This window comes from Meriones unguiculatus, chromosome 2, assembly GCF_030254825.1.
Source record: "Meriones unguiculatus strain TT.TT164.6M chromosome 2, Bangor_MerUng_6.1, whole genome shotgun sequence".
Taxonomy (NCBI): domain Eukaryota; kingdom Metazoa; phylum Chordata; class Mammalia; order Rodentia; family Muridae; genus Meriones; species Meriones unguiculatus.
Window position 1 is genome coordinate 98,016,142 of NC_083350.1, and position 12,252 is coordinate 98,028,393.

A 12,252-nucleotide genomic window follows, 5' to 3' on the forward strand; every position below is an offset into this window, starting at 1 on the left:
TGATACTTTTTTGTTTGCTGTTGTTACTCAGCACAGGTCATTAACACTTTATTATGTTGTATTTTTTTCCAATAAATTTTAGCAGATAATAGAAAAGTATATTCTATTCTTGTTGCTGTTGTGGTTCCTAGATTGTTTCTATAAACATGACTTCTAGGGCAGAGTTCAAGGACTCCCAGAGCTGGGGAGAATGTTGCAGGGTTCTGCATTTTATTATTTTGCTTTCAATATAATTTTTCCCCATCCCCGACATGTGACTGGCCCTAAGTCTCCACACTGCTGATTGAGTCCATTTCCTCTTCTTTGGTGCATTTTACTGGGGACCCTTGTTTATCAACACTAGTTAATCCACAAATGGAGAAGCATTTTCTCCCTGTGATGCATTATTTTGTACAGAACAGTTCATCTTCAATCAGCCAGGCTGGACACAATAGAATTTGTACCCCATTGGTGGCTTCCGGGGCCATTTGCAATTACAGAATAGAAAGGCATTACTTTCAAACGACAGAAAAATCACGGTCAATAGAACAAAATCTATTAGGAATGACTATAAACAATTCGCGACACACACGAATCCCTTATTTCTCTTCTGAATAATGATGTCTGGCCTTCTCTCCCCTCCCTTCCATACTGCCTACCCCTTTAGCTTATTCTCTTCCGGTTCTCTTTCCTGTTTGATTTTTTCTTCCTCTGTTCTGTGGTCTTACCTTGTTTTGTAATTAGTGGATAAATGCCCAGCGAGGAAGGACCTCATGCACTCCTGCAATCCCTCGGCTGCCAAGCTCCACCTTCAGCTCCTGTGTTAAGCCCCTCTCTCCCTCCTTTCTTTCTGTCCTTCCTTTTCTGCCTTTTTTTTTTTCTTCCTGTTTTGGAAGGGGTGTTTCTTACAAGCTAGCTGACTTTGAGAGACTGCCTATCCTCCTGTCTCCATTTTATGAGGGCTATTTTTCAAAATATAATTTTACCTTTCTCAGTAAGGTTTTTTTTTTTATTAAACTCAAGTACTTATATTTAATTTTATTCCCTTTATCTAATTAGGAAATTGCTCTTTATTTTGCTCAAGTCATATTTCTTAAACTATATTGGATGTGTCGTGATACTACTTGGATACCCTTGAAAAATAAAAATGTCTCAAATTATCTTTATTCCTTGGAGATATGAATAGTATATAATATGGCATGTGTGGAGTTTAAATACTTTCTATTCTTCTATCTCTTTTAAGATTTAGTATTTTATAGACTTATTATCTGTACTCCAAACTGTATGTTAAATTGGAGCTAGAATCCGGAGAATAAGCTCTTTGTAGTTTTGCTTTCCTTTTCCTTAGGATTTTTGTTGTTGATGATGTTTGTTTTGTTTTTTATGAAAGAGGGAGCACTCTAAAATTTTTATAATCAGATATCTGAAGTTGTTGGAATCACTATTAAAGGAGCTAGAAACCCCTTTAATTTGATTGTTCTTTTCTGTTTTCACAATCTAGAAATTGTAAGTATGAATTCAGTGTGTAAAAAGCTCCCTTGAGAGCAGGCCATATGTCCCCATGCCTTATGGATACACGCAGCGCATCTGAGGTTTTATTTGCTTTAAAAAGAAGCAGGTAACCCCGGGAAGCCCGATACTGAGCCTTATGAAGTCTGAAGCTCTCCTTGGCTATTTACTTCTGCAACCAGAGGAAGCTGTGATTATGAGACCTACCGACAAGCAACAGGATAAAATAAACACTGTTGTAATGCAGTTGAGAAAAAAAAATGAAGTTGGCCCTATCGATTACTTTGATTTTGCATAGAATTTACTCTGAACTTGTTCAAAGATATTTAATATTAGTCAGAAATGGTTTTATATTTATCAGAACATAAATGCAAATGAGAGTAGAAAAAACCCAACGCTTTAAAATTTTGTATTTTTATCTGAATTTACATATATTACCTGCCAAAGAATTAAATTATTTAAATTGGATTACTTTTGATTTAATTTGATGCTTTGTTTTATACCTGGCAATAAAGTTATCTTTTCTATGACACCACTCGGTACATTTATATTAGGATTTCGGAACATCTTTTTTGTTGTTGCTGTATTTTAGGGGTGTGGTGTGGTGGTGGTGGTGGTGGTATGTGTGTGTCTGGGCATTGAATTCAGGTTATGTAAATGCTAATTGTGAACAGTCACTGAGTCATGCCAGTAACCCTGGACCACAGCCGGTATCAAATGCTGGCTGTAAGAAATATTGTTACTTTATTTGAAAAGACTGGGGTTGCTTTGTTGTATCCTAATGTGTAGACATCAACAGTGTAACCTAATATTTCATCCAAGCAATAAAACACAGCCAACAATACTTGAATAAGGTATTAGGTTCAACCTAAATGAAAACAAAAAGCAATAATACTGAGTTAGTATTCTGTTGCTCTTCAAATTTAGATATAGAAAGTTCTCAAAATTTTATTTACTCTTATGAGCCTGTATGAAAAAGGCTATTTAATTAGCATTAGGTATGATAATCCAGATGCACAATAAGAAAAATTAATGACAGTTTATTAATTTATTTTTTTTACAGTTCAATAAAACTACCAGGTACTTATTTGATTAGAGGTATCTAACTTTATATTTAATAAGTGTGTGTTTAAGCTGAGTCTGAACTTAGCTGGTTCACTAGTTAGTATATCCAAAATAAGGTTATAAAACTCAACGTAAATAAAAATTTTAAAGAACATTTAAAGAAACACACTTTTATCAAACAGCATATATTTACTCCCAGGTACTTGGAAGGTTGAAGCAAGAGTTGAATACCATCCTTAAATGTGGCAAGACTTTCTGCATGAGGATTGATCATCTTCCCAAGGTCCTCCTCCTTGCTTAGCTTCTTTAGGTGTACAAATTTTAGTATCTTCATCCTATATTATATGTCTAATATCCACTTATAAGTGAGTATATACCATGTGTGTCTTTCTGCTTCTGGGATAACTTACTCAGGATGATCTTTTCTAGTTCCTACCATTTGCCTGCAGATTTCTTGATTTCCTTGTTTTTAATTGCTGAGTAGTGTTCCATTGTGTAAATGTACCATAATTTCTGTATCCACTCCTCAGTTGAGGGACATCTGGGTTGTTTCCAGATTATGGCTATAACAAATAAAGCTGCTACGAACATGGTTGAGCAAATGTACTTGTTGTATACTTGAGCATATTTTGGATATATGCCTAACGGCAAAGGGGATAGACATCAGAAGAGGGAGAAAACAGGCAACAGGACAGGAGCCTACCACAGAGGGCTGTTGAAAGACTTTACCAGCAAGGTATTGAAGGTGATGCTGAAATTCATAGCCAAACTTTGGGCAGAGTGCAGGGAATCTTATGGAAGAAGGAAGAGATAGAAAGACCTGGAGGGGATAGGAGCTCCACAAGAAGAGCAACAGATCAAAAATTTTGGGCACAGGGCTCTTTTCTGAGACTGATACTCCCACCAAGGACCATGCTTAGAGATAACCTAGATCCCCTGCACAGATGTAGCCCATGACAGCGCAGTATCCAAGTGGGTTCCATAGTAATGGGACTAGGAACTGTCTCTGATATGAACTCAGTGGCTGGGTCTTTGATCACCTCTCCCTGATGGTGAAGAAGCCTTACCAGGCCACAGAGAAAGACAATGCAGCCACTCCTGATGAGACCTGATAGGCTAGGGAAGGGGAGGAGGACCTCCCCTATCAGTGGGCTTGGGGAGGAAAATGGGAGATGAGAGAGTGAGGGTGGAATTGGGAGGGGATGAAGAAGGGGGCTACAGAGGGGATACAAAGTGAATAAACTGTAATTTATAAAAATATAAATACATTTTTAAAAACTGAAGAAAAGGACTACAAAAAATTGGCAGGACTTTTTCTCAGAATAAAGTAAAAGATTTTTAGTAAAAAACGTTAGCTCAATCATTTGTCTGCATTCAGTGTAGCAGTTTAATGCCCTGGATCCAATCTAGTAATACTGCACAAAACAAAGAAATTTAATAAACATACTTAAAATGCACTGCAGAGAATGATTGGGACAGTAAGATGGCTCAGTTGGTAAAGACTTTTGCTATCAAGTCTGACGACCAAGTTTCAACGCCCCCTTGCCTACATGGTGGAAGGAGAGAGAGCCTACTTTGGCAAGGTGCCCTCTGACCTCCATATATGTGTGTTCCCCAATCAAATAAACTAATGTAATAAGTTAAAAAGATAGTATTTAGTTCTGACTTGTTTTAACTTATGAACATATAGATTATCCATTTCTAAGTGGTTATAAAATTGTGTATAGAATACAAATGTTTAGAATAAGTCAGTTTAAAAATAATCACTTTTCAGTATATCATAAATTTTCTTGATAAGCAGTGAATGCTCATCATCTATATTATTAGAAAATTTCAACAAAATTCAAATCAAAGAATAATTTATGAATTTTGAGTGAGAGTAAAAGAAAGTTAAAGGTTTGATCCCATCAATCTTTTCTTTTTTATCTTCTCCTTGAAAGGTATTTTAGCCTTTGCTACATTACTGTGATGAAATGCACAAGGCTGGGTACCTTTATAAAGAAAAGAAAAACACAGGGATCATTTTGCTGCTTGTTACTGTACAGATGTCAATAATATAACAGCTTTGGGACTTAAAAGCCTGATTCTGGCTCTCAGTGTTTTGTTTTTTTTTTGTTGTTTTTTTTTGTTTTGTTTTGTTTTGTTTTGTTTTTCATAACTGTTGAGTGGGACCCTTCTTTCTTCACTATTGTTATTTACTTATCTCAGAATTGAAGACTCAAAGGCCATTCTTATGTGGCAGATATGAGGAAAATCAAGCAAACTGGATAAACATCAAATTTCACTTTTACTGGTTTTGTTCTTATTTTATTCAAATTCTCATGGTTATATAATGGATCCCTGGTTACCACATGGCATTTTGTACTGATTTGATACAAATTCTCATGCTTGCATAGTGGATTACGAGTTACTATGTGACTTTTGACCGCATTTAATGCTCCTCCTGTACAGACTTCAGCAGTAGAAACTATTTTGTTTCTAGTGTTTTCTCCAGAAGGGATAAGAAAATAATGCTAAGATTAAAAGTTATGTAGTTTGCACAGCTAATTCACAAACTCCATCCTTCTAAATTCAGATCTTGTTTCTTAATAATTTTTCTAACAGACATGTTAGGATATACTTTATGGGACTGGAGAGATGGTTCAGCAGTTAAGAACATTTCCGGAGGACCTGAGTTCAGTTCCCAGCACCCACATTGGGTGGCTGATAACTGCCTGTAACTCCAGCTCCAGGGATCTGATTTATTCTGCCCCCCACAGTCACTCCTACCTGTTCTCATGCACACATGGACACACACACATATGATGAAAACACAGCCATAAAGAGGTATAATTTATGCTTTAGTTTCTCAGAAATCTTCTCAATAGAAAGTGAAAATTCCTCAAAACATGTAAGTATGTCTATACCATATTCATTTTTTCTGTCACAATTTCATGTAACTGTATCTGGTGGTTAGGCTATGTTTTGGACAGTATGATTTAGTATGATTTACCATTTATTATTTTGCATTTATATCTGTTTCTTGTGAGCTATTGGGATTCTAACCTCACTGCTTTTTAAATGGCCACTTATTTTTCTTGTTCATTACTTTTTGTTTAACCTCATGAATAAAATGAAATTTAGGTGTTTTTGTTATATCCATTCTTTCTATTCTATAGAAAAAATGATATAATTTTTTAAGCCTAAGGATCAACTTTAGGTTGTAATTGTATATATGTAAAGTTTTTTTTTTTGCCTGACTTTACATATGTGTCTATGTGGGGTTTCACTTAATGAATTATTAGAATTTGAGTCTAAATGCAGCCAAATGAAAATGCAACTTTTGTTTAGAATTATGTTTTGTATTGCTTTATACAAAGTTAAGTGTAATGAAACTAATAGTTGTTAATCATTTCTTCTTGAGATTGTTTTAATGAAGGTTTTTACTCTGAGAATTTGGTGGATTTTAAACATAGAAGGTCTGGGTAGCATGTGAGTATACTGAGCCTACACCAGGAGAAAGAAACTCTCTCTTACGGGAATTTCACTCTTGGGATCACTTCCTCAGCACGAAGGAGAAGGAGGAAAACAGGATGGGTCATATTCAAGTCACATTATGTGCTATGGCTGAACAGCTACCAAATTTTGTTTTGTAATTGTGATTAGTACTATACTTAGGTTGCTAGTCCCGTTACCCAAAATTTCTCTCTTATATACACTTAATTCATTCATTCTAGTTTTCCCTAGGGGTGATATATAAAACTTCCAAATTTATCTTGGTACACGATAACTTTAGTTTCTGGAAACAGGGAGTTTGCTTATAGCTTCAGCTTTTACTTCTAGCTAAGTCTTAGATATGGGTTATCTGGAAAGATAGTCTGTTCACAATGGACTTTTATTGACTTTATTTAACTCATTCATTTAACAAAATAAGATATTTGATGTTCAAATGCATTCTATTAAGTAATTTTATTAGTTTGTCAATGCTCTGGGTATATGTGTGTGTGTGTGTGTGTGTGTGTTGGCAGGGCATTTGAGTATTTTCTAAGTAAGTAAAATCGTGTGTCAACTATGTAAACTCTTAATTCCAATGTTAAGTTGTAGTGCCTTGAATGACTGTTTTAAATGCCAGCGACTCTCTAGCAAACATTTATAGTTATCTAACAAAATCTGTGTTGTTCAGCCTATTTTCTTTTCTGTTGTTTTCTTTTCTTTTCTTTTTGTTTACTTTTTTTCTTAGGGACATAGTTCTCAAACTTCTTCAGTACGAGGCATCAACAAATGTAGCAGACAACAAAGGTTACTTTCCCATTCATCTGGCTGCCTGGAAGGGAGATGTGGAGATTGTGAAGATTCTCATTCACCATGGACCTTCACATTCCAGAGTCAATGAACAGGTGCACTGGTTGAATCTTTGTTCATGCCGTAATTTGCTCTCAAGTTTCACAAAGGCAAAGCCACATTGAGAAACGGATTGCTTTTTCTTTTACTCTGACAAAAATCATTGTACTGCTGAATTTCCTGAAGGAGAAATTTGAACAATTCTTTGGGTTTGGACATGACGCACAGCTCCATGGGTTTGGCTATCATGCATAGGCTCTAAAGCATTTGGGAAGATACTCTGTTAAAAAGAGAATCCCACATTAAAGAAATCACTGTAAGGTTTTTGCCTGCTTTATGGAGTCATCCATTTCATATCTATTTAATATTTAAAGATAGAACAGTGTTCATGGTTTGTAATGAGAATTAGTGTTCCTCAATAAAATTTTAAATGCTTAAACAGTGTTTATAGCGATCATTTCCATAATGCTTTCCATTTACACAGCATTTTCATAGTTAAGTACACTTTCTGGGAGTCAATATGTGTGCAGTTTCTAGACCCATAGAAAGATAAATTTCCTCTAAACGTGTGAGCGCATGCACACACACACACACACACACACACACACACACGAAAGCAATGTCTAAAGTGAGTGCGACATAGCATTATAATAACGGCAGATAACGTTAGAAAATTTTTTTGTAATATCTATATTACAAACAATGAGCATATTTCGGAAGGAATTCAACGCTGAGCGTTCAGCAGATGAGTGCATTTTTGAGAGTGAAATGCAGCCTCCTAATACAGCATCCCAGACATCCTGAGCCCTGCATGCCCCTACTGTTCCCATTTTGTAAAACTGCGTTTGAAAACCAGCATGCAGTCCAACAATTGAGTCACACGCACGGTATTAAGCTGCAGGCCGGCGATTGTCCAACGCCCATGTAAATAGATTACTGCAGGGCAAGCGCTTCCAATTAAAGGTCAGTTACCACATTGTGCAAATAGCTATAGATTCTGCAGACCTTGGCCTGCAATTAAGAGCAAGTAAGAATACAAACTAACACTAGCTTTAAACAACAAAGGTAAAGAACATTTCAACCAAATGCAGTGTTGAAAAGACCAATCAGTAAGGGAAAAACAAAACAAAACAAAACATTTTATTTGTTGGGAAAGTATTTCATTAATTTTTATGACAATAAAATCTTGTGTTTGTAACATTAGGAAAATGTAGGCTTTTAAAATTAGGGTCCATTCATTCCTTTTAAAAATGACAGATATCAGGCCGTACTAAGGGGAAAACTGTGAGACTCCTTTTCTGTTCCTGGGAGACCAGAACTTAGATCGTTTACAGCATGAGCCATCTGGTGGCTGTTCTTAAAACTGCCTGCATGGCGCAAAGCCAACCTGAAGGAGCAAATTGGAAAACCACCCCAACCAAGGTTAAAGAAAAGGGGGCTATTTTATGTAAACAAAATGTTTTTAAAATGACACAAAAATAAGAAACATACAGTGTTCGTTTATATCTGAAAGCTGACATTTTCAAGTGGTGAAACAATATAGGTACGATTTGAGAGAAACACTTTTTTTTGGTAATATTGAACATTGATCAAATTATTAAAGAAATTTCCTTCTAAGGAGATTTGAATCAGAAAATCTTTTCTTTCTTTCATTTCTATTACTGGGTGCTGTGCCGTGGTTGGGAACAAGCTGAACACTTCTCAAGACCGTTTTGTTGGTGGTGTGTGTGCCTGTGCCTGCGCGTGCGGATGGGTGGGTCAGGGCGGGTTTGGATGTGCGTGCATGCTTGTGTGTGCGCTGGTGCGCACGCGCTTGTGTGCATGTGCGTGTGGAAGCCGAGGCAGGCGTTACTCCCCTGCTGCTGCCTGCGTTATTTGGGCCGTGTTTCTCCCCGTTTAAAGCTGGCTGCTGAGCCCGGGGATCCTCCTGTCTCTGCTTCCCCAGCACCCTTCGCTGTCATGCCTGATTTTATTTTTTTAATATGACTTGTGAGGATGGAGAGCAGGTCCCCACGCCTGGGCGGAAGCACGCTACCAACTGAGCTGTCCTCCCGGCACCTTCTCGGGATTTTCGTTCTAAGTCTCTCCTCCCGCTGCACACCTTTACCCGTTAGAGAGTCAGATGTGCGGGTTTTATTCTATAACTTCAGTTTCTGTACCCCTGCTGGTTCAGAAACGTCACAGCTAATTACAAACTTTTCTGTATTTAAACAATAGCAGGAGGATTGAAAACCAACATTTCCTGAGGACTAAGGGAAATCAGTCATTGTTCTAAGTACTTCCTCCTGCACAATGCTAACTTAATTAACTATGCTACTTAAGAACCAGAAGTGAAATTGTCTTTCCTGTTTTATGGGTGAAAACCCGAGTCCAGTTAAGCGAAGTAACTTGGTTAAGGCCCCATGTTCCTGGGCTACCCAAACTGGAGACTTGCACTCTGAGTCCAGGGCCTCGCCTGCTAATGTTGCCATCCTAGGTCCTTTTACTTACAGAGCGTTTACTGTGACGGGCATTGTGCAAACCATAGCACCTACATTACCATACTAATTCCTATCACAGCCTGGTGAGATAGGGGTCGTCTGGATGGGGCCATGACCTTAAGGAAGAAGAATTTGCATCTATTAAGAAATGGAACCAATACTTTAAAAGGGTTTTCAGATCCAAAGCCCAAGCCCTTAGCCAGTCACACCGCTGTGCAGTCACACTGCTGTGACATTGAAATTATGCACCGGAGTTAGTGTTTCGCTGTTCTTTCTGGAAAGGATCTTTGACTTCTTGCATGGAGGCGTCCTAGCCCTGATGGAAACCTCTGCGCTAATATTCCCATATATCGCTTCAGATTCCACTTCCAAATGCTTTTGTTGTTACTTGTGAAAAGCGCTAATGTTTACGTCCCGATTCACTAGTCATCAACAGAGTTCTTTTTAAAAACAATCTTTCTGTCATGCCTTCTGTGTTGCCCACGCAGTGCCAGAGTGAATTTGTCTGTGCGTGGTCCTCATTTGCCTTGTTACTTTTGTAGTGTGGGTCACTGCGTTAAGTCAGGGTATCTGGAATACAGGCTCTGCAATAGAACAGTGCATCTCATAGATAAGTTGACCAGTAAGTGAGACCAAGGATGATTCCTGTCAGCAGTGAGAGGGAGTGGAATGGCTCAAGATTTCATCATGCTCAGGCCAGCCTGTGATTCAAAACATATGAATTATTTCTGGAATTTTCCATTTAACATTTCAGACATTTGCTGAGTAGTAAGTAACTGAGATTGTGGATTACCATATTATTGGTTGGTATATACTAAGTTTTAATAACATCAGTTAGCAGAACATGTTTTTCTATATCATTTTTAAGCTTTATAATAAACTTGGGGATCCTACCAAGCTTATAAAGCATCCAAATTAAAAATATCAGGGAGCCCAGTTTTAAAAATAATTCAGTCAGTCGTGCATTTGAATGTTTTTAAAACCTCCTACATATTATCTTTTGGTTTATGAACTACACTGTGTGGTTACAGAGAAGACACAGAGATGAGGACAGTTCAGGGAGCACGTGAATTGTGAATGAGGGGTGTGCTAACGCTTCTAGTAGATCCTGCTCACCATTCTATTTTGTACAAAAGCAGAGATGCAAATGAGGACCATGGCATAAAACAGGGAAGGACAGCATGCATAGACCGGGAACGCTGAATCAGGCACTGGATTTAGGAGGGAGGGGCAGCAGGGAAGGAGTTGAAGGTGAGGAGGGAAGGGTAGAAAGGGAAGACGCAGTGCTTATGTATGAATTTCTTCACAGATGATAGATAGATAGATAGATAGATAGATAGATAGATGGAGATGATGGAAAGGTAGATAGATAGGGAGATAGAGATATGTAGAGAGACAGACATGCAGACAGATAGATATAAGAAAGACAAACTCTGGCACTATGTGGCAACAATGCAGAAAGATTTTTTTTCTTCTCATGGTCTGTGCTCTGTGTATATTCATCTTCCCCTTCTTTCCCCTGTCTTTATGTTTTTCTTTAAATTTGCTACTGGGGTGAAAGTCAGAGGATCCTTTCCCAAAAGTCTTTGCTGTTTGAATTCAGGTCTTTTGGTAAATGGGTTTTCCCTCTATTACTCATTGTCTATAAGTAAGTATCTTAAGTTTTCAAAGGCTAGCCTTTTGATTAAAAATGAAGATTTCAAACTGTTCTTTCTACATGTACCAGCAGCTATTAATCAATACATCATCATAGCCTACTCATTTAAAGTTAGATGTTTCTTTTTAGATTGTCAGTGAGTGTGCACACAAGTATATAATATTGTCTTTTAAAGAGACCACAGTTGTAGTCTCCACTGATGAGAAAAGCCAAGCATGTGTTGATTGTGGATAAAAACCTGTGAGCATTGTCTCCTAAATGGGTCTTTAATGATAGAGATAACTTCTCCTGTGATTTGAACGGCACTAATTGGTATTCTCAGAACTTGCAGTTTTGCTCTTATTTTCTGGGGCTGTGGAAAAGTAGAGAGATCTTTCAGGAGTCATTTCTCCATAATTGGCCTTTCTCTTCCTCAGAGAGATATTACAGTTTGAAAAATGAGACTCAGCCCTTTTTAGACCAAGGGGAAATTGGGTTGGTCAGGAATCACATTTTTATGTCATATTTTCGTGTGTCAAAGTAATAAGCTTCGGGTTCTTATCAAGTAGAACGGTCAGATTTAAAAAATTAGAAAGTCTAAAGCTACATGTACTCAGTTTCTACAGATGAGGACAGAAATTAGAGTAAATGTCTCACAGACAATGGAAGAAGCATCTTCAGGTAGATTCCCTCCCATCCATCTGACCCCAGTTTTCATCCACTATCCTTACAGAGTAAAGTTGCCTCTATTTTTTTTAACCTCCCATTGCCTTGTCCTGGTACTAAAGACACGGAATAAGAAGCTCTTCCAGTGCGCCCCACCCCCACCTCCTCATCCTTCTTTTTGAGTGTTAAAGCTTTCCTCTAGCTGCTTAATTTACTGGTTTGCATTTTTTTTTTGATCCAGTCCAAACCTGGGGTGCTTTTGTTTTGTTTGTTTGTTTTTGTTTTGTTTTGTTTGTCCTGCAAGATCAAAGTCTGTTTGGGTTTCAATCCTTCTTTTCCCTTTGTTTCGGTAGGAGCTGCTATCGCAGTTGCTCGTAGCTCAGCGCTCTTCGGGTGAAATCTCTGGAAAACTAAGATACTTTTAGATGGAAGCAGTGAGAATGTGGGCTTTAGGTTTTGATGGGTACCAAAAGATCTGCTTCTCCTTAAATGTAGTGTGAGGTTTTTTTCAATTTTAGTCTCTTCATCCTTGAAGCAGATATATTGATACCAGACCTGTAAGATCTTAAGAGTTAAGGAGACAATGTTTGTATGATT

The 12,252-nt window shown here is 37.6% G+C and overlaps 1 protein-coding gene across 15 annotated transcripts in view; it reads left to right on the plus strand.

Annotated features, from left to right (window-relative positions):
- Nucleotides 1-12,252, plus strand: part of Anks1b (ankyrin repeat and sterile alpha motif domain containing 1B) — a 1,054,774-nt gene that overhangs the window by 173,516 nt on the left and 869,006 nt on the right. For all 15 annotated transcript variants that reach the window (XM_060377911.1, XM_060377912.1, XM_060377910.1 and 12 more), the window contains exon 3: nt 6,773-6,929. In XM_060377911.1, the coding sequence (XP_060233894.1) occupies nt 6,773-6,929 (157 nt within the window). The remainder of the gene's footprint in view (nt 1-6,772; nt 6,930-12,252) is intronic.